Source organism: Manis pentadactyla, chromosome 4 (assembly GCF_030020395.1).
Source record: "Manis pentadactyla isolate mManPen7 chromosome 4, mManPen7.hap1, whole genome shotgun sequence".
NCBI classification, from domain to species: Eukaryota; Metazoa; Chordata; class Mammalia; order Pholidota; family Manidae; genus Manis; species Manis pentadactyla.
In genome coordinates, this window is record NC_080022.1 from 55,478,414 (window position 1) to 55,502,432 (window position 24,019).

A 24,019-nucleotide genomic window follows, 5' to 3' on the forward strand; every position below is an offset into this window, starting at 1 on the left:
AGCCTTGGAAACAGGTGAGCAGACCAAGGTTCATCTATGTCACTTTGGATTGGAACCTGAATGACCCACTTAATCAGGTAGGTTCTGTATGTCCTGTCCACACACACAGGCACGTTTACATAGACACACTCATACACACAAGCACACACATGGGTGCTCACACAGACACACAATCACTCACACTCACATACATAGGTGCTAGTATTCATACAAGCACACACACATTTGCTCACACATAAAGGTTTGCAGACGCATTCAGTACACAGACACATCGTACACAAAGGGTCACACACAGACACAGACGCACCTCACTCAGGTACACAGATAATGACTCATACAGATGCACACACAGAGATGCTCACATGTGTACACATGCAGGCACACATTTTCATCCATGTTTATAGACACTCTCATACACAACCTCAGACACCCATTCAGACACACTTGTGTTTATACAGACAGACATGCTCCCACAGAGAGACACACTCAGGCACACACGCAGAGATGTTCACACTCACATACACATTCTCACACACAGGTATACAATCACATGCACACACCCCACTGCCAACACACCCCCCACTCCCTTCCAACACACTCTCTTCTTCCCTGTCTGAGCGCCCTCCAGTTCCCTGTGCTGCTCACCCTGCGGTTCCAGGTATCCTTCTACACATGGCTATCTTGTCTGCCTACCCACTTACCTGCCAGCTCCTGGGAGGCAGGGACTCTGCTTTGGTGTCTAGGACAGTATCTCCTTGTTGGGGGCTCAGACTTTCAGATCATAAAATAATTTAAATGAACATGTAACTTTGTGTGTAGTCAGTGAGGTAATAGAGTTACCACCTAAATTCTGGAAAGTGCCTTCCCACTACCAACTTTTAAACATTTATGAGGAAGAGGTAGGTTTTCCAAAACATTGCTCTGTGAAAAGTTAACATTACTCCATTCACTCTTTACAAAATAAATCACTGCTGCTTGAAAAAAATGACCATTTGGGGAAGACAATTTTAATTTTTTAAATGACAGCAACAGGAACAAATATTAATTAGCAAAATTTAATCAAGATTAAATTTGGTGGAGGCAATAAAAAATACTGCTTTCTGGTGTGGGATAATATCCTTCTACACATGGCTATCTTTTCTCAGTAGCTTTAACGTCTTTTGCACTTAAGCATTTTTGCTGCAGCTTAATATTGACTTCTGTGAATAAGTACAATATTGCATAAGCACAAGTCACCAGAATTATTAAAGCAATTATACTGACCAGAATAACAGCACATGCTAAAAATCATTCTTAAGGAAACCCCACCTCCCCATTAAAAAATGGTAGAAAAATTGTTTGTATGCCTTATTTAGAATGAGTCTCTACATAATACTAATGACAGTGTTTCCAGCTCTTCCCTCTGGTGTTTTACAAACGTTTTCTTCCATAGGTTCTGATAATGTCAGACGCTGCTCCAGGCAGAGCAGCTCATTCATTAAAGGCAAGAGGGAGTGTGTCTTCTCTGAGCAGCCATGAATTCAGGCCTAAGGAACTTCATGGATGTACCAAAGAGTGAGTTGCTGAATAGCTAATAACTTAAGTTCAGTTACTGAATAAACAGGCTCATAATGTTTATCAGTCAAAAAGGATAACACTTCCTTGGGAACATGAAAGGGAGAAAATGGGCAAGTACCAGGTGCAGGTCATGTTTTTAAAAAGAGAAAGAGAGTGGGAAAACTTGAGATGTTGATCCCAGCAGCATTTTTTACCATTTAAAAGACTGCCCCCCCCCAAAATCACCTAGTCAAAAGAAACAGCATAAGCGATAGGACCAGCTACTTCTTAACATGTCTACTGAGTTCTTCTTCTCAGCATCATATAAATATATAGTAACGTATTTACATACATATTTGTAATATAGATATATATACACACACATATAGATACACATTAGCATTATTTTACACAAATTTTGTAACATCTTTCATGGTTTATGGTCATATCCTTTTAAATGGCTGCATGATATTCTGTCAGTTTTTAATTCTGGGTGAGTTAACCATTCCCTAATTGTTAGGAAATTTGTTTCCACCTTTTTTCTTTTTCACTACATAAAAAGTCTTTGCTTATGTTCTTCCCAGAAGTATTATTAGTGGGACAAGGGTAATAAGGATATTTTTTGACTCTTGCTACATATTGCATTTGCTTTCCTGAAGAGATCCATCAATTTTTAATAGTTTAATGGCATTTCTGTTTGCCTTTGGAAAGAAAACAAAACAAATTGTCCAAGGTAGAGGTCTTTTAACTTACATAATAGACTTCCTTCTTGGCATTTTCCACAGGATTCAAGGTTGTAGTATATTTATCCCTGCAGTTAGGAAGTAGGAGCTGGTATGTCCTGGGAACAGAAACCAAAAGAACTAAAATAGATTTACATTAGAATTCTGAAACCAAATCTTTCATACTGAGTGTATTCATGTAGTCATTTCAAATTCTACTTTCCAACACTGGATGTTTGTAGATGACATATGTCAGTCTCTCTCTCTTACAGATAGGAATTATTAAGGAGTAGCAATCCCAGCATATGTCAGAAATAATCTGGGAGGATGATTAACCTCTGTAAGTTTTGCCTCTGACCCTAAGCCATTTTGGCTGCTATTTACAAATATTAAGTATTGGGGTTCTTTTTATATTACTCTATATTAAATGCAAATTTTTCAAGAAAATATAATAACCTGACAAATCATGTTTCTCAAAAAATGCTCTCATCCAAAGACTAAACTATCATCTTATTTGCTTAATTTTTATTTACTTCTTCCCTTTCAGAGCAAATTAGAAAGTCAGAATCAGACCATGGCCAAATTTGAAGAAGTAGAGATCATCCTTCTTTTATTGATGAAGTATAATTCAAATTAAAATAACAAGAATACAAAAAGTTTTATCAACTCATTAGGGTAGATTTTTCACTCATGAATACATTTAAGTGGTAATTATTTTACTATATTGCCAAGTTAGAAACTTGGACTACCACACAAAAGATTCAGAATGGATCTACTTGTGCTTTTTTTCTTAAATAACAAATAAACTGCTTTCAAGTATCCATGCGATGCGGAGGCCATTTAGGAGGCTGCCTCCCCATCTCTAACTTCTATTTGCTTTCCTGTTGTCTTCATCACTGTCTGGGACCAGACGGTACAGGTGATTCTCCTTCGTGAAAAGAGTCTTCAGCTAGTAGAAACATTCTGAAAACTTAGTGGCTATCAAATGCAGGCATTGTTTTGAAATTCTAATGTTTTATGAAAAAGCATATATCTTTCATTTGAAAGTTAGTTCAAAACAATTTTTGTTTCAAACAAACAAACAAGTAAATTTCAATACTATGAAGTATGTCCTGAAGGATGTTGAGGACTTAATACATTATCTCATTTAATTTCCCCGGCATTAATCCTACTAGTTAGACATCATTCTTACCGTTTTACTGTGAAATAACTCAGGTTTACTGGTCAAGCAATGGTTTAATGACTAGGATATGTCCTAAATCATGCCTATGGCATAGAGGGTCTGCAGAGCCTTGCCTACTTCTCTAGCACCATCTTCCCACTACCTTGTTTGCATCCTACTCCTCAGCCATACTCAGCTTCCATATTTATAATCCCTCAGTGCTCTTGCCTCCAGCCATTGCATCATGTTGCTTTCCCCTGGGATACCTTTATCTGGAATGCTCTTCTTACACTGTCTTCCTCCACCTCCTCCTGGAGGATTTAGCTTCAGCTCCACCTCTCTAGCAGGCTCTAACTACCCGACTACAACCACTGCCGCCTCCAGATTGGGCGGCGTGCTCTTCCCTTCTGTTACTGCTGCTCTTTCCTTCTACATAGCATTGTATTTGGCTGTTTTCTTGTCTCTCTCATTAGATGGTGGACTTAGTACGAGAAGAGTGGGCGGTAGACTAACTTAGAAAGCAGCTTCTTGGGTGTGGTATAATTTCAGCATAGATTCAGCCTTACAGTCTCGGTTCCTCTGTCTACAGTCTTCTGCAGTAATAACTAAATGCTTAACATTGATCCCTGGGCATAATGGTTATTATCTGAAGTGCCTTCTGAATTGTGAAAGGAAAATTGAATTTATATTCAATATAATGATGAACTGTTTCTAAGGTTGAGTCATTTTCTTTAAATTGTGTTTTCATTATAATGTAATTTTTATTTTTTTTAAGGAAACATCTTAAGCTGGATCTTACTAGCCCAACATCATAACTGTTAGCATGATAGCATATTTCTTTCTATACATACACAGTTTTCCTACTTCATGTGTAATTATGAATTTTGTTTGTTTTTACTTAAATATTTGATAGTAATAAGAGTGGTAAGAACTAGTATTTGTTGATCCCTCACTATGAACCCATTTAAGTTTCGTAGAAGCTCTATAACAAGGGATGGCAAACTATGGCCCAAGGGTCAAGTCCAACCTGCCACAAGTTTTTGTATGGTCCCTTAGTAAAGTATGGTTTCACACAGTTGAAAATATTATTCCCAAAAGGAGAATAATATTTTTGGCATGTGAAAACTATAAGAAACTCAAATTTCAGTGTCCATAAATAAAATTTTATTGGAACACAGCCATGCCTATTCATGTATGTATTGTCTCCAGTTGCTTTCATACTGTAACAGAAGAGTTGTTCAAAGAAACAGTAGAATCCAAAGGGCCTGCAAAGCCAAAAATATTTGCTATGTGGCATTTCACAGGAACATTTGCTCAGCCCTGCTCTATAAGGTAGATGCTGTTATCATTCCCATTTTACAAATGAAGAAAACAGAAGCTTAGGAGAAGTTGATGCTCCAAAGCTACAGAATTAGTAAGTGTCAAAATGGGTTTTTCCAAAGAGGCAAAAAACTTCATTCTCTGAAAAATGGCTATGTGTAACTTGTATTAACAACTCTTTTGTTCATTCATCAGCACCTTCTGTTTCCCATCCATGGGTGAGAGCAGGTATTTACAATGAGCTCTTTCTTACTGGAAGCTCAGCCTTTGGCGGCCTTCAAATAGTATTTGAACAGATGAACTACTCTCATGTTTTTAAAATGGAAACAGAAGCTGGAGGTTAAGTTACTTTCCCAGGGTAGTGTGACATGATTTCCAGGCTTATTATCTCTAAGGCCAGTAGTTCAACTGGTAGGGTGGGCCTAAGGTTGGGGACTACAGAGTCTCTCTTGTACCTCAATCCAGAATTGCAGTGAGGTTATGTTACCAGAACTTTGAGCGTGGATCCCACACCTCTCTACTTGAACCCGCTGGTGACATCAGACACACTAGCTAGGCCATACTACATTCTTTCACTTATTCAAGGTTTATTGAACTTCTACTCTCTGCCCATCATTGTGCCACATGTTAGGAATACAAAGGCGACTAACTGTAGGGTTCTACTCTGGAAAAGCTCATTTATCAAGTAAACTGAAAGCCACCTGCTAATTTGTCTTTTCCACAAAAAATGAAATGGATTGCATTCATTACTTCATTTGAAATAAATATTTTTTAACCAATGAGGACGTTCCAGGCACTATGCTAAGTAGTAAAGCATACAAAAATAATCCCTGCTTCTTGGAGTTTATAATCTCTGGGAAAGGTAGTGAACAAGTAATTTTAAATATGATGAAGTTATTGTATGATTCCAACCTACACTACTGAGTTGCTTCAGTGCAGTTAAAAATGATATTGTCTGGCCTGTTTCCTCATTGTGGTAAGTTCTAAACCAAACAAAAGCCCCCCAACAAGACCTGGATGAGGTACACCTTCCCCCAAAGAGAAGAGATGCTTGAGAAAACTGAAATGGTTTAATGTTCCTAAATTAAACGATAATAACAATTAATATTATGTTATATTTGATAGATTATTAAATCGTTTCACATACAATATCCATACGATTCTTACAAAACCCCTGTGGGTTAAGTAGAAAAGATACTTTTATCTCCATTAATCTCGTTTATTATTTTCTTTATCTAAGGAGCAGAGCTGAATTGAAAACATCGGTCATTTCATAGCACACCGGCACCACCAACACGGGCAAGACCCTTCGCGTTTACCTGATTGCCTCTCTTCTTCCCTGTCTTCACTCACACTCTCTTGTCCAATAGGCACCCGCTCTAATACACACAATACTACACATATACTACATGAATAGACATGCTTAAATACTGTATTATATATATTTAAATTTTTCTGTACATTTTGATGTTTTGACATCTTAAAAAACCTCTCTCACCGGGGAAAGATTGCCCCTCTGGGATCTAACCAATTCTTAACTTTAGCCAAGGTCTCAGCAGGGAGTTTACCTTTCATTTGCAAACTAACCATCCCAGAGCCAGCCCACCTCTATCCACCCCACACTCCTCAGGAGGCAGTGTATTCCTCTGCTTTAATCATCCCAGAGCCAAATCCCAGCCAACTAGACTTCTCTAGTTTAGAGCCCGCCAAAATTATTCAGACTAGCCAGTCCTGAACCGTTTTCCCTGCCCCGCTTTGACCTTCCCTTGGAAGTCCCAGCAAAGGCTCTAGCCTGGCTCTCCCTTGCTCCTGCCTTCTGGTTCTTAACCATGTTCTTCCATGTGGTCCTGCATGGCAGGCCTTACCTCTTGTTCTAGGACCTGTGAGTGTAATAACCATGTTTTCCCAAGCCCCTCCTCTGTCTCCTTTTGTAGCCACACATGACTGACCATCTCATAAAATAATACAGAACAAGGACTTACCAAAGATAGGCGTTTTTGACTTACATAAAAGGTGTGTGCTGTAAGTCTCATTTTGTTTTCTCAATTTCATATATCTCTTCAACATTTTTATTTTTTAAATTTACTCATGTAACTGTAGATATCTAGCTCTTTGCCTTTTACTGATGCATAGGAGCCCTTAATACACACCCATCACATGTGTTCTTATCCTTCCCTTAGGGATGAACACCCAGATTGGCTTTCATATGCCATGTGGAACATCTTTGCACATAATCCTTCATTGGCATTGCTGTGAAAACTGCCTTGGGAATGTGATCCCAGGTAAAGGCATTCACATTAACAAAGATTTGAACGAATGGAGAAATAATCCCTAGATGAAACTGCTTAACACAATAATATACAAGTGCTTCTCAAATTAATCTACAAAGTCAAATATATCTCAATCAAAATCCACTTGTACTTTTTGAGAAACTCAAGACACTACTTCTAAAATGTATAGATAAGAAAAGAGTTCCAAGTAACCAAGTTAACTCTGAAGATGAGCACAGAGGAGAGACTTACCCCAACAGATATTAAGATATACCACAAAGCTGTAGTAAATGAAAATAATAATTACAGAAATAGACAAATAGACCAATGGAACACGTGGAAATTTCAGAAGTAGATCCATGACTATATGGAAATGTAATATATAAACAATGGGGAAATGATGGATTTTTTGATAGATAATGTTGGGAGAAAACTGGCTTACTCTATGAAAAAAAAAGAAGCTTGTTTCTTACTTACACCATTCACAGAACAGACTCCAGATGGAAGACTGAAATGTGGAAAGATACAAAGTTAGGAGAAGAAGATATAGGATAATATTTTTGTGTTCTTAGGGTAAAAAATTATTTCTTAAATATAATCACAAAATGAAAAACAAAAACATAAAGGAAAAAACTTGATAAACATAACGACAATAAAGCAGCATTTCTGCTCAACAAAGAATACAATAGACACAGTTACTAGGCTTGAAGAAGACATATGTTTTTTAAGATCATGCACCTTAACAATCTAAAAAGAAATAATAGGAAAACAATTTTTTAAATAGTCAAAGGAGAGAAACAAGAATTTACAAAAGCAAAGCCCAAATGGCTAAGCAGAATATGAAGAGATGCTGCTCGAACTCACTTTAAATGAGATCAATGCAGATAAAAGCAGGATACCATTTTGCAGAAATCTGATGGCAAAACCTAAGAAGGCAGAATAATACCAAATGTTGGCAAGGCAAGTGAGTCTAAGAACTGATATAAGCCATGAAGCAAAGGAATCTAACAGTATTTACAAAAATGGGGATGTACATGACTTATTATCCACAAATATTGAGGAAACCAGGCTTGGTGTGGTAAAGTGATTTGCCAGATTATCACAGCTCCCAAATAATAATCTGCAGTTTTCTAGAATTTAGAGACATCATGAAAGTATTTGTATCTGTTGTGGGCTGAACTGTGTGCCCCCGGTGCTCCCGCCACACTCAGTCGCACCCCCAACTCCCACAACCCCTGCCAAATCCCCAGTACTTCCAAATGTGACCTTATCTGGAAACAGGGTCTTTAGAGAGGTAAGTGAGCTTAAATGAGTTCATTAGGGTGAGTTCTAATCTAATATGATTGATATCCCTATAAGAAAAGGAAATTTGGGAGAAGGATCTGTTCCAGGCCTCTCTCCGTGGCCTGTGGTGGCTGTCTTTTCCCTGTGTCTCTGCACACCACCCTCTCCTTGTATAAAAGTCTGTGCCCACATTTCCATTTCTTAAGGCCATGGAGAGAGGCCTGGAACAGATCCTTCTCTCACTGCCTGGAAAGAACCAATCCAGCCCACACCTTATTCTCAGACTTCTAGTTGCCAGAACTGTGAGTCAATAAATTTCTGTTATTTAAGCCATCCAGTCTGTGGTACTTGTTATGGCAGCCCTAGCCAACTAATGCAGAATTTCTAAACGAATACATGGAATAGCAGCAGTACAATCAGGGAACAGAATGGAGGAGCCCAGAGGCCTACTCTGCTCAGACTGGCTAGGGTCAAGGTCCAACTTGAGCACTAACAAGCTGCCAATTTTGCAAAAGTTATTAAGCCCTTTTCCCCTCAGTTTCTCCCTCTATAAAATGAATTAAAATAATAATTGTCACTTTGGGGTATGGTGATAGTCTTTTGAAATAATACATGGAAATGGTTCTTGACACATCTCAGTATAGAGCAAATACTAATTATTGCTATTAATGGACTTTAGAATCAAACTAGACCTAAGTTTGAATCCCAGATCCTCTGCTTAAGAAGCTACTATTCAATATTCCTTGAGTCTTAATATATCATCTATAAAATGAGAATGATAATGACTTCATCACAGTCATTTCTTTTATTCACTGAATACATTTTGTTGCCTGAGTTATGCACATGTGCTTGGTGCTAAATATACAATTGTGAACAGAATAAACCATCCCTGCACTCACGGTGTTGCTCTTGTCGAGATCATACTGACTTTCACGTTGTTGATCCAGTGGTCAGTCCTCAGTCCCTATCTTACCTGAATCTCAGCAGTGGTTAACACTGTCCACTGTCCATTCCTTTTTCCTGGAAGCACTTTCTTCCCTTGGCTTCAGGAGACACATTCTATTGTTGTGCTTCTACCTGACTGGTCTCTGCTGACCAGTTTTCTTTACGGGTCCCTCTTCTCTCCAGTTTCTTAATATAGGGGTGCCTCAGGGAGCAGGCATTTGTCCTTTCCTCCTCTTGTCCTACACCTATCCCCTCTGGACTCTCCTTCCAGTCTAGTGACTGAGACATGGTGTAGCTCCAGCACACGTGTGTCTCCCAAACCCCAGGCCCATGTATCTCACTGCCTATTGCCCTTCCACTTCAATACCTAGTAGAGATAATGAGCTGACTACTATTTTCTAACTACTCTGCTTCCCATCCATCAGGAAATTCTATTGTAGCAGCTTTAAAAATATTTCCACAACCCAACTATTTATGGCTACCCTTCACCCCCAACCCTCCACCCTCAGACTCATCTTGGTCTGAGTCACTGTATTAGTCAACTAATGCTGCCATAACAAAATTCTGTAGACTGGGTGGCTTGAACAATAGGAACTAATTCTCTCAAAATTGGAGGCTGGAAGTCTGAGATCAGGGTGCCAGCATGATCAGCTCCTGGTGAGGGCCCTCTTCCTGGCTGTAAGGACCCTGGTTTAATGGCTCAGGGCTTCACCCTTATGACCTCCTTTAACCTCTAAGGTCCTATCTCCAGTACAGTCACATGGGAGGTTTAAGCTTCAACATATGTATTTTGTGGAGACACAATCTCATCCATAGAAGTTAATGTCATCTCTCACCTGGGTTACTACAAAATTTTTCTAACTGGTCTCCCTGTCTTACACATGCCAGCCTACAGTCTGTTCTCAACACAGCAGTTGAAATGCTCATTGTAAAGTATAAAGTGGATCTTGCTACTCCTCTGCTCAAAATCCTCTATAAGCTCCACTTTATCAGAGTAAAAGTCAAGGTTTTCCAGTGACCCACAAAGCTGTACACGATCCAGCTACCTGACACCTTTGTAAGCTCATCTTCTTCCAGCCTCCTGCTTGCTCCCTCCACTCCAGCTACTCTGGTATCTATGCACTTCTTCAAGCATAACAAGCGGACTCATGTCTCAAAGCCTGTGCCTGTGCTTCTCCCTCCTCCTCACACATTCTTCCCTCAGACATCCACAGGGCTCATTTTCTCACCTCCAGTTCTTTGCCCAGGGAGGCCTGTCTTGACCATTCTATTCAAAATTGCAAACAGCACCCTCTCTGCTTCAACTTCCAAGCTCCCTTAACTAAGCAGTCCTTTTCCCTGTAGCATGTAATATACGATACATCTAATGTATTATACAATACTAATATGTAATACTCCTATATTCTATGTAATGTAATTTACAATACTTATTTAGTATTTTATTGTCTATTGTCTATCTCTTCCCATTAGGTTCCATGAAGGCAGAGACTTAGGGGTTTTTCTGTTTTGTTTTTTTCATTATTGTATCCCAAGGACTCACAATAGTCCCTGGCACATAGCAGTCATTCAATAAATATCTGTTGATGGTTGAATAAATAATTATTGCATTATACTAATTCTTAAATAAGTAAGCCCTTTTGCTCATGAAAAGGTTCGGTTTACAGGTCCACATATGTTAAGTCCTGGATGATGAACGGCTTTCATCTTGCAGACATAAGATGCATTGACAGCAAATAGAAAAATTCTTGTTCATATTTTTAAAACAAGGTATAATTTTACCTCCTTGCTGAAACATCCCATTGTGCAACTATTTCAAATATTTAAACATTAAGATTTTCTAAAAATGTGTTTCATTTGTGTTGAAAATCTGTTGAGACAGACCATATCTTGATGATCTCCACATCATTGTAGATCATGTGCCATCCTTAGCACATCTGCTCTCAGCCTCACCTCTCCAGTGACAGCCAAGGGTAATGCAACTTTGAACATATGCAAAGTTCAGGAACTGCGCAGAACTTTCATCAGTTGCCCTTAACCTTAACCTCACCTACGACTTAGCTCAAGGGGCTTCAGACACTAACTCTGATTTTCTATTGACACACTCAAAATTATTCTATTTTTGTCAGTCGCCTTTCCGGGATTATCTTCAGTCACATCAGAGCTCGACTTTTCATAGGCTGCGTGGTTCATTCTTTGTCCTTCAGAATCATTCCTTTTCTTGAAAAATGTATCTCACAAGAACACCTACCACGTCATTTTCCTTCCTCTTTCATTTTTGAAAACAGATCTTGACTTTTGTTTCCATGACAGCTCTCCTCGTAAAATGGGTCCCATAATGTGAATAAAATATCTCAAACCTATATAAAAATCCAGCAAACTTGCTATAATTAAGTGGACACAAAACTAAATTCCCGTACCAGACAGCTTACGCCTTCTACTAAGGGAGGAAGAGCTGGCATGCCTTTCCTCTTAAGCAGAACATTTATAAAAATATCCATAGAAGTTTTGAGGTGCAAAGTTCTAAATGCCTATCTTACTTGGTTTTCTACATCTTGTTTCTCAAGCGCAAGAACTTCAATTTTTCTTTGTATTCCCAGTACTTCCCACACTGTCTTCCATATGGTGGACAATAAATATTTGTTGAAAGAATGAAGAAAAAACAAAAGAGCAAAAGCAGTCTTTTTTTTCGCAGTGCACTCTGAAGTATCTCCACTAGGAGGCAGCATATTACTTTAGGAACAGGTTCGGGGCCAGGGGAGGGGGGGAAAGAGCATGTTTAAATGATACTGTTTAAACGATGGTAGTTCCAGGCATTTCCAGGTAGTTCCAGGTTACAAATAAAAGAAAGATGATATTCTGACCTTCTTAATCAACTAAATTAATAGCTCCAAAGCTGGTTATGCATTCAAGTATCTTTTACTACAGCTTCCAAACCACCCAAGTAATAATGGCAGTGAAAATTTTGAAAATCAAGTCTCACTGATTATTAGATGATATTGTGGCTGGTGAGATTTAATAGAAATTACTCTTTCTGTCTCTAAAACTCATAACGATGTTTGCAGGAAAGCTGAGTTTCATGAAAGAATCAGCATACTCCAACTCCTTAGCAAATCTTTTTTGTCTCTTTTCTAGATAATCAGGCTGCTGGGTTAGCAGGGGACATTTCCAACATCAATCAAGTACAGTACAGCAGGGTTACTTTTGCTATTATGGACCAATTCATGCAGCTGTTTTTGCACCCAGCTTAATTCCAAGTCTGTCCTCAACTATAATATATAAGAGTCCAAATATAATTGAAATTTGCATTGGGCTACACAAATTGTTACTCTTCTCCCTAGAATAATATTAGTTGATTTGTTCATTATTTTCATCAGTAGTTTGTATCAGACTTTCAGTTTTCCTGCATTTACTTTTAATCTACTTTCCTTCCTAAGACTTTATAACTCTCTTGGATACATTTTGCCAGTTGAAATATTTTTACTCCATAAATGCTAGCAAGCTGATGAAATACACAGATAGGAAGAACATTTTTCACATTCAAAAAATAAAATCAACTATAGTATTTCCTTTGCAATGAGATCATGTATCTAGAAGGATTTGCTATAAAGTAGGGCAAGTATGGTCATAGACAACTGAAACTCACCACTTGTAATGTTGTAACATATACCCAAGAAATTTATCATGTTGGGTATATATCACTAGTAATGAAAATTATAAATTTGTTTTTTAAGCATCTCATGTTTTTATCTTTAAAATTTTCAAAGGGCTTGAGTAAAGCTGCTTATCAATAAAAATATGTACAAGTTTTTCTAAGTCAATATTCTGAAATGATATTGGTAATTACCAATTTTCAGCTATAGGTTCTCTTTTATTTCTTTTCCTGTTATGTGTGACATTAAGCCCTTTACCTTATTTCCTTTCTCTCTGAAATGAGAATAATGACTCTTACTTGCTTAAAAGAGTATTGTGAAGGTAAAATGAGATAGTCGATGGGAAATGTTTTGTAAAGTTAGAAGTGGCATATGTAATATTGGGAGGCTGGCTTATCTTATAATCAAGAGGCTTTTGCAACATCTGAGTTTTCTAAGCAGAAGCTATCTTCTTTGGTACTGCCGACAACACCTGCAACCAATGTGGCCAAACAGATCGCTGCTACTTCAAAGGGCAGCAGAAAACTAAGGAAAGCAGGTGTTAACAATAATGAAAGCTGAAACACTAACCCAGAAATCCATCATGAAAAAGCAGCTGTAATTTCTTGCATCCCTTTCTTGGGATGAGTGACTAAATCTTAATTTATTGTGTTAACTGTACTATATTAAAGGATTTTAAACAATAGATTACATGTGATTGTCTTAAGAAATATCAATTAGTAAGAAACTCACTAATTCCCAGTAGCTGAGAACTCAGTATTTTAAACACCTTGCATTGATAAAACTAAAAAAAAAGACTAAGAATATCTCTTTCTCATTTCAGACAAAAACATAACCTGTTTAGAAAAGTGGTGACCCTGCACACACACACACACACACACACACACACACACACACACACACACACAGTTACATACCTCCTTTGAAATGACATCTGTCTTACCTTCCATTTTCACAGGTGGAAGGACTTGGGGGTGGGAGCCGAGACTGCCCTTAGTGACAGTTGAATTTCCTCCAAATTAAGTTGAATTAAGTAGTGCTGGAAGGACATTAGGGGCTCCTCTTTGCTTGGGTCTCTTGTTCGACACCTGGATAAGCTTCTATTGCCTTGGGAACCAAGCCAAAACCCTTTCTTAAGGTTGAAAAGGGTGGTTGATGCTTATTGATTTACAAAAGTTTGGGTGAATTGTGGTTTCTCTCGCCATGTGGGTGAGTTTTGTTTTCCTACACAAGGGATTTGTTTTGAGGTACATAATAGTGAACTCTTTATAATACTATATATATATATATATATATATATGGTTGTTTCCCACATTTTAAGCTTCCTCATGTATTCCCCAGTTCCTTTTGTGAGCTCTGCCCACTTTGAGGTGAGAGAGAGCCTTTGCATTTGTGATAGAGACACGGTCGGCGATGGTGTGCATGTGTTCCAACATGTACTCTGTTGCCTCACAGACCAACCCATGAACACTCTCCAATTTTCAGCTATACGTTCTCTTTTATTTCTAAAATAAAATTGTAGGAATAAAATTTCTAAACTGCACTGCACTGTAACTCCTCCAAGTAACTTCTCCGCACATTAATGTTTCCATTTCTAAAATGTTTCAGACTTTAAATATGTCCCTGGGCTATATACCTGGGACTTGCTTGAAATTTTTGGAGAGAAAACTTTAACTTTCTAACATTTTTGCTGAAAGCAGCACTGTGCTGTGTTATTATTGTTATAATGAACTATTGAAATTTGTTTTCTTCCTTGCTTTTAGCTCTCTGAGTACTGTGTCTTACGTGGATGAGCCTAGCCAACGTGATGATGCCTCGCGCCTCACGGTTCAAATGGAAAACACCTATCAGCTGGGTGTGTCATCGCTCACTCGTAGTTTTAAACTTCTAATTTCGTGAATGATATTTATTTAAAATTATATCTGATAACCTGGCATTATTTTCAAGGCTAGCACAATATAATGGATCTTAATTAATTGAATGATTTGATGCTAGTTTAATTTCTTTGCCTGCAAAACAGGACGGACACCCATTGCCTACTGTCTTTATCAGTGTTTCCTAAATACTAAGCAATGTACAGGTGGCATTGATGCGCCTTGTATATCACTGAATTAGGAAGTTCATTGGGTATTTTTGGATTATCTTGTGGACTTATTTTATATGTACTTGAGTTAAATGAGAGAGAGACACATTAAAATTTTATACAACAGAACCAACCAATGTTGACAGATGAAGAAAAAAACCTTCAAGGCAAAGGCAGATGATTCCAGGTCCCCTGTTGACAGAGATGTTTATACCTTCCCACTGAGGTTTTGGGTCTTTGAAAACAAAGATCTTTGCACCTGCCCCTATCCTCCCAGACAGAGTCCACAGTGAATATCTTTTCCCATTCATGTTTCCTCACAGACCTACTTGTTTTCTCTAAATGCACTCCTGCCCACTATTATCTGAATTCATATATAATTACTGCTATATAGAAATTCCACAGAGACTCACCAGTGACCAAAGGAAGACCCTCTGGGCCAGAATGGTTCCATCTGCAGCCAGTTAACTTCAGGAAAATTACAGACCATCAACACACCCCATTAGGCCTTGTAACCAGTTTTCCACAATAATCCCCAAGACTACATGGAGTATAAGGCTCCAAAATGAATCAGTCTACTGGTATTTCCACAGTGCCTGTGATCGACAACTAATATTCCTGCCATCCAATATACTGTCACACTCCTTCTCAAAACCTTACCCTGTTTCTTTTGAGGAAACCCTATACTTACCATCATTACCACTTTTACTCCATAACATTCTGCTCTGCTGACACTTGCTTCAGAGATGTAACAGTGACTGATTCTAGAATGGCACATAACCTTTGATTGGTCAAACCAACCAGAGCCTTCAAGATTCAATTCAGGAAATGTCGTTTGGGCTCTTGAAGAAGCAGATCAGGCCCTGAAACCTGAAAGCATGTAGGGGCCATGGCAGCTTTTGCCATCCTGTCCCCACATGAAGCCTGAGATGGAGAGAGAACCAAACCCTATTATCATTACTTGAGTCCTAAATCCAGCTGTCTACTCAGACTTTTCAGTTAGGCAAGCTAAGTTTGGGTGAGGTCTCCCCCCACCAATTATCAGTAAAAGATCTTAGCCATTTGGTGCTTTTGACTTTGGGTTCTGCATGCTGAAAGGTTTGAGTCAGACTTCAGTAGGATGAAGGAGCTGAAATATAAAGGCCTGTGTTTCTTCCTCATAAGAATATATTTTCTTATTTCCTTAAATAAACAAACTGAATCATCTTATCAGTTTTAGAAGCATTGAGTGTCAAACCAAGTTAGAGAAGTAATTTTAGAAATACTTTAGTATAAAGTATTTTCTTTTTTTCTTACAAAAAAATAATGTGAATTATTCTTTTATGCTTAACATTCCATTTTTTAAACGTTCAACTAGCTATCTTATTAATATTCAGTCAAAAATGTATTTCCATTTCAACTTGTTCCTGGGTTTATTTTGCATCTAAAAGACATTCTGTGGGCCTTTGGCAAAGATTTTCTCGTATCTACACCACACAATACTGCCCAGAAGAGTGTGTGTTGGAGACAGGGGTAGGGGTACAGCCAGTCAATCACCAGCCTTTTTGTGTGTAATTTTTCACTTTCTGCCCAATAATATCTGCATCATCTAAGCACATCTTAAATGTTTAGTATGTGTGTCCTCCTTTTATCTGAGTGATTACAGCCACCAAAAGTGAGATAAAACATGAGTATAATTAGTGAAAGAAAAAGGGGAATGGAAAAATGAAAGTATATTTATTATAATAAAACCCCATTTACATTTCCCATTAATTAGTTACTGAAACATGAGTATAGAAGAAAATAGAGTTCAAAAGATCCAGTGTATCTGAATTTGAATACTAGTTTTGCTAATTATTAAGTAAATGATGTTTGAGCAAGGTATTTGGCACCCTTGAATCTCAGTTTTTTCATCTGTAAATAGGAATAATAGTCTACATGTCACAGGGATACTGTGAGAATGCAATGACGTAGTGTAGTTAGTTGGCTTCTCCATTCATTATGTGATTGCTTCTAAATCAAACTGGCATGCTATGACCTCTCCTTAAGACACTAAGGAGAAAAGCCTTCTAAGACATACATTATAATTTCCTATTAATTTTGGTGAGTTCTCTTCGGGACTTTTTCTGGAGCAATGATTGTGAAGAGGTATCTGATTCTTTAAAATCACTGACTGAGCACCAGGCCAGACAATAGCGCTGGTGTCTGTCTTTGCTGCCACATCGAGACAGCCTGCCTGAGAATGAAGCCAACAGAATGAAAAGTAGAACCTAAAGGGAGAGAGAGAGAGAGACATCATTCCAGCTCAGCTTGCATGAGCTAATCAGACCCTGCATCAGATGCTTTCTTGGCCAAGGCCTGGCAGTCTCTCACGTGCTGACTTCTCCCCACCCCACGGGGTCCTTCCCAACTGTGGAGGCCTCACTATCTCCTGAGTCACCTCCTCACCTATCCTGCTGCCTTCTCAGTAGGAGCAACCCCATCTCTTCCCTCAGCATGAAGGAGCAACAATAACAGCAACAATAGTAATAATAATAAGTACTTAAAGGAGCATTTTCATGTGTGTGGCAGACATTGTTCTAAGCATTTTTACAATTTCACCTCAAATAATCCTAACAAAAAAACAATATGTGGTAATTCTTGTTATTATCCCAATTTGGGAAATTGAGACACAGATTTATTATTTAATATTTATATTAACCAGTATATAAGTATTAATATTTAATAGCCAAATTTTTATGTTTTCTCTTTTAAATCTATTTTTTATGGACAAGTTTGTCTTTCCTTTCTTTTTTTTCTTCTCCGTCCTGACCCTTCTTCAGGTCTTTGCCTTTTGAGTTACAAAAACACTTTTTCCTCCTTTCAAAGAAAAAAAATTGGTCAAGAAAAGAAAAAAATCTTTGGCGTTCAATTAGTTGACTCTGAAAGGAGCTTCAGGGGTTTATTTTGAAAGTTAAAAGCTGATCATTCACTCCTCTTTGCATCTCAGCATCCAGCCTGAGCAAGGCCCTGGTGGATCCTGGCTGTAAGGGCAGAGGTCACCGGCAGAGGCGAAAGAAGAGAAAAGTTCATGACTGTATTTCAAGATATTTTCAAAACAGAATCTGGTTAATGAGATTAAAAACAAAAAAAACACTAAGCGGAGTAGAAAGGACGCTGGTGCAGCAGAACAGTGGGAGCTACTGCAAACAGGGACCCAAGTGCTGCCAGGATTCTACTTCCCAGCACTAAACTGTGTCTGGGCTTCCTTCAGTCCTGGGGGCCTGGCTTCCTTACCCCAGTGACAAACAGGGCCTCTTGCAGTTCCAAAGGGTCACATGTCATAACTTTAGCCACCAGAAAGAGACTGACTTTTTTTTCCTTTTTTTTTCCCCCAGTTTAAAATTAAAATTTCAAGAAAGGACTCTAATTGGCCCTCCTTGGGGCAAGTGCCACCCCTGGGCCAATCAACCATGACCTGTACTCGGGCTCCAAGGGGTCCATGGTAGATCCTAAAGAACCAGGTGGTTAGAATTGGAAGAAGACCGGTTCCTAGGAGGGGAAATACTGTTTCCAAATGACAGGGATGAGTACTAGCAGACAAATACCTGTACTGAAGGAATTTACTATTTTCCAAAGGGAACAGCACATTTAAGTCACTACTACACATGGCTGAATTAAGTACCATGTAAATGATGTAGGGCAAGTAAGGTACATGCAATATGAGTAGGAGAAAGTGAAAGAAAAGTATCCACAAAGGACATAATCTATTTCATTGAATTCAAGCTGGTTATATCATTTTTAAATTTCTTTAGTATAAAGGGGAAATCACCCTCAATTTAGCCTCACTTCACTAGAGTGTGCAGTGGATATCTTCTAAAAGATCCACAGGCAGAGGCGTGTAACTTGCTGGCAGTTTACCTGCAGGGGCTGGTGCCCTGACTGAGCCCATGAAGCCAGAGCATCAGAACCAATCCTGCACAAGGTTGTAACTGCTGGTCGCTGTCCTGCTGACTAAATATTGGGATTCATTATCAGACTCATTGCATCAGATGTCTCCATTTTACATGTCCACAATCATTCCCCTTCCTCATTTAAGTTTAATTGAACAATACCTATGTAATCATCAAAATACAAATACTCTATTGAACTCCGGGAGGCAATCCTAACTACAGGCATGGGCGCTGTTCTTCTGGTTAGGTTCAGCCTGTGGGAAACTTCAGTAGGATGTCCAGAGAGGGAGGAGTGTGAATGGAGTATTGATTTCCCCCAGCCTGCCAGTGGGCTCATCTCAGGCTGTTTGCATTCATCAATAGAAGGAGGTAAGTTGCTCTCAGGGGAGTCCTCTCCACATGCCTCTTCTGGGATCCAGTGAGAGTTTCCTTCTCGGATCCCTCTGGCCTGGAGGGGGATGAGGGTAACACCCTCACTTTCACTGGCCAAGGGGTGCTGCACTATCCTTTGTGATTTCCCACACCCTGCTCAGAGCCTACTAGGGGGTCTCTTAATTAAGTCCTCTGGACTTGTCCTTAGTGTGACATTTGTTTCCTTGAACCCTGCCTGATACAGTCATTAAAAGTAAACTCTTTCAAGATATTGATGATGACTATTAAAATAGAATTGGATATAATTCTTGATCCCATTCCTTCATCCATATCAATTCAGCAAATAATGACTGGGCCTCTGTATGCCAGGCCCTGTGCTCATGTGTGTGTTGTACGATGACAGAGAGATGATGAGGTCACTATCCCTGGGAGGTACAGATGATTCTTGAGCGCAGGACAAAGAAGATTCATCTGAAGCTTCAGTTCTGAATGTGGATTAAATGTGGCTAAGAATATAAGATCTTGAGTCAGATAAACCTGGGAGTACACCCCAGCTCTGCCATTGTGGAATCCTGGGCAAATCACTTGATGTATTTAAACTCTGCATTCCCATCTGTGAAGTGAGATAACAGTACAATTCACCCCAAAGATTTATTGGAAGATTATATAAAGTAATAAATGTATATTCATCACAGTGCCTGACATGTAGAAAATTCTCAATAAAAGTAACCATGATCTCTACTAGGTTTATTATCTATAAAATGTTGAATTCTATTTAAATTCAAAAATCACACATTAAACATTTCTTATACCTTTAGTGTTGTATTGGACTCTGAGGAAGATAAAACCTTATCCAGCTTACCATTCTACTGGGGAGAAAGACAGATATGCCATAGCTATTATCAGGTGGATTAGGAGCCAGAATAGCAGTGGGGACCCAGTGTACTGGGAGTACAGAGAAGAGAGGGTTGATTTTTATCTGAGGAGCAGAGGAAGGCTATTTGGAGAAGGAGACATTTGGGCTGGCCTTGAAACATAAGTGGATACTTCACAGATGAACAAGATGCTCTATTTAAAAGGAAGAACAAGAGCAAGTGTACACAGCATCCTTCAAAAGACAGATGAAGTCCATGAGACTGGAGAGGCATCTCTAGAGAAAGCTGAAGTGGTGGGAGAGAGACTATAGGTTAGGCAGGAGAGCTGAACCTCAGACCTCACCAAGGGAAATACCATGGTGCAACTATCAACTGTAGTGTGGCACACAGATTGGAGGGGAGATGTAAGAGCTGGGAGGGCCAGTTAGAAAGACTTTGAAGTCATTAATGATGGGAATGTGGAGGAGACTTTTCCTGCCAAACCTCAGTGGTATTGAACACATTCTTTGTCTGGTAAATGGATAAGTCCTCTGTCTTCTCATCCTTTGCCAGAGAACCTGACTGGAAATGTAACTAGGACCACTTTTTTCCTTTAATAGAGGTCTCCCTGAAGATTAAATGTCTCTCCATCTTCCAATACCCTTCTGACGAGCCTCCTGGGCAGGCAGATACGATTTGAAATTACTTCCTAGAAATTTCATCTGTATTTTCAGGTCCTACCAAATATTTTCCTGTGGTCCTTGTCAACCATATTCTGAAAGATGTGTTAACTAACTATCTACAAGAAGAACAGTATGAACCGGAGCTCTCTAGACAGATGACTAAAACCATTTCTGAGGTACACATGTGATTTGCCCAAAGCGTTCATTATAACTAGAATATTTGCTGAAAGTACAACCTCCTACTTTTTGACAAACTCAATAAGTTTGTAGTAGCAGTAAAAGTATTTATATTTTTTGAAAATATTTACTAGGTTATATTCCATGTGTGTCTGTGTAAAAAGCTTTTGTCTAAAACTATCATTATGTGCATTATTTGTGTGGGTTTTTTAAATATATAAAACTGCCCCCTTTATTTAAAGAAGTTATTGTAAAAGATACAATATTTTAATGATTATTTTCTCTTCCCCAAGGCAGCTTCTTTAAGTGCCATCAACTGCAAACTTTTTGGCCTTTAACTACATTTAAATGCATTTCTGTTTTTATCAACTTAAGTGCTGGCACCCCATCAGGTTTTCTCTACTTTCTTTTTCATAATGAAGTGTTTAATACACATTCATGATTAATCATATTACAGGAGACTTCTGATCTGTGGTTCCATAATTAGACATGAACAAGACAGTATAACTCTAATGCCAACATTCTTTCAAGAAAAGCCATCTTAACATAGATTTTCAAAGAATGTAATAAACCAGTTAAATTCTGTGTCCTGGCTTACAATTTTTCTATGTGCCTTTGAGAATGTAGATTTATTTCTGGTGCTATCATTTTGTCCCTGAATGTCCTGTCTGAATGAGGACAGTGCTTGAAGGGAATCAGTTATGGTTCTACAGTAATTCCTGAGAGTATCTACAGTGCCTCATGCTATTTTCTTAACTTAAATCCACTATATTCATGACAAAGATTAAGACAAGTTTTTTGTGGCTAAGTGAGGACTCTCTTTTTTTTTTTTTTAATTTCTAGGTTATTAAAGGCCAGGTCAAGGACTTGATGATTCCCCGGTATAAGCTAATTGTGATTGTTCACATTGGACAACGGGAGAGTCAGAGCATACTGATTGGAAGCAGATGCCTCTGGGATCCTAAAAGAGATACCTTTTCATCTTATGTTTTCAGAAATTCTTCCCTCTTTGCTCTTGCATATGTCTATGCAGTTTACTTGGAGTGATTGAAAATAAGAAATCTAGTTCTTACTTTTTTTAAATCAAGAAATAGGTTGTATTTATGTATGCAAGTTTTATTGCACAAAATTTTGAGAAAGAAGCAACATTAATATTTAAAAGAACTGGTATTTGGGGCTTTGTTAGACTTGTAAGGACTGGGGGAGAGGGAGGTGGCACAAGAAACTTGTTTTCCAAAGAAGGAACTAAATCTTAGTTCTGCAGAGTTGTTTTTCATAGACATAGATTATTATTAAATATTACTTTGGTACTAATTACCTTAATTACTCTTCAATTAGAGAGCTAGAATTTCCTTCATAGAAAGGTTTTTATTTTAAAAAAAAATGTATGGCTATATGCTCTGACCAAGAAATGGTAGAATATTCAATATGGTATATGCAAATGATAAATGTTAATATGTCTCAGTGCTGCCTATAAAACAATACTGGTTTTCATTTTGTACTTAATAAATTGAGCAGCATTCATTAGCTGCAATTATTGTTACGTGTACCTGACAGTTGAAACTGCTGAGGTAGAATTAATGATTTCATAACAATTATCATAGTCCCACAGGGCTGCTAGCTAAAACTAGAAGCTCTTGTGGGTTGCCTGTACTTTACAAAACTGTGGGAGAACTGAATGTTGGCTCTTTAATAATGGAAACTATAGTGAACAAAAGGCTTTTTAGGGTACTGAAGTAGACGTTGTAATATTAAATGTACATGATGCTTAATAGTAAATGTATCTGTAACACATAAAATCATGTATTGAAAGAGACACTGCTTTCAAATATACACTGCCTGATGTGCCTTTGAATAGGTTTTCCTAGTAACAAACTTTTACACACAATATATGGCTTGTAGCTTAACACATAAAACATGTGTATTTACTGTTTTTGTTCCTACGAATTTAATACTAAAGTGACCCAGTGCTGTTTTGAATGGATGGCACTAAAATTTACAGGGCTGGAATAGCTTATTATCCTGCTGGTTAATGTAGCTTGTACCATGGATCATTCCTTTTTATGGAGCTTTCAACCCTTTGTGTGCATGTAAAATGATGCTGTGGTGCTGTTCTTGGATGGTAAATGGACGGCCTAGAGGACATTTGTGAAAGGTCAAAGACAAATTGTACACATATGGAGAAAATTAGCAATGCCTTAGTCCTAAGGAAAAAATGATGTATAATTCATTTCAAAAAGAATTTAACAAATGGGAAACAGTCAGTGCTTTATAGTTTTAAAATACATTGATGTCTTATTTTTCCCCAAAATGAACTGTAAAAAATAAATGTATACTTTTTAAATCCCTCTCCTTCTGCTTACTCTGTCTTTTAAGGTAGGTTTTCAAAATGAATTAGTCAATTTTCATTATTTTTTCTGTTAGTGCCTGAGTGGAATATGTCTGTGTAATAAATAATTTATCACAACCAATATTTGTCAACCTCCGTAGCCCACTTTTAAATCTGGATTAGATCATAAGTACAGTGAGTAAGTGAGCTTCGTATTTTCATTACTCATTTGTGAACATATCCCCTCTTGGAACAATAGCAGGGGCAATTAACTAGCAATTTTGCATGAATAAATCAGAATGAAGAAAATTCTTTAGTACGTAGAAAGTCCATTATAAAAATGGCTTTATTATTTTTTTTTTTAGAGTTCTAAAATCTTGTCCATGAGATAATTTCTTCCCATCTGTCCTAGGCTGTGTAGGAATCAAAACCTTAAAGCGTGATGTCAATTAAAAAGCAAGAAAGGAAGCGGTTTGCCAACATATTGCCATGTACTGTAATTCAAAAATGATTAATTCTAAGCAATTGCATTGCAGTATAAGAATATACAGTAAAAATTCACTAATTGTGACTCAGAAGCATGCTGGTTATTGCAAAAAACATTGTGATAGGACATTTTGATGGATTTGTTAGCTAACCATGATGGCAATCATATTGCCATATATATGAATGTATCAAATCAACATGTTGTACATTTTAACGTATCAATGTTATGTCAATT

The 24,019-nt window shown here is 38.0% G+C and overlaps 1 protein-coding gene across 1 annotated transcript; it reads left to right on the forward strand.

Moving 5' to 3' along the window:
- Positions 1 to 698: 698 nt before the first annotated feature.
- On the forward strand, positions 699 to 22,730 carry DYNLT5 (dynein light chain Tctex-type family member 5). Its single transcript, XM_057500299.1, has 4 exons — positions 699 to 1,554; positions 14,653 to 14,744; positions 20,844 to 20,968; positions 21,813 to 22,730. The coding sequence occupies exons 1-4, from the start codon at positions 1,442 to 1,444 to the stop codon at positions 22,014 to 22,016; spliced, it is 534 nt and encodes a 177-aa protein (XP_057356282.1). The 5' UTR covers positions 699 to 1,441; the 3' UTR covers positions 22,017 to 22,730.
- The last annotated feature ends 1,289 nt before the right edge of the window (positions 22,731 to 24,019 follow it).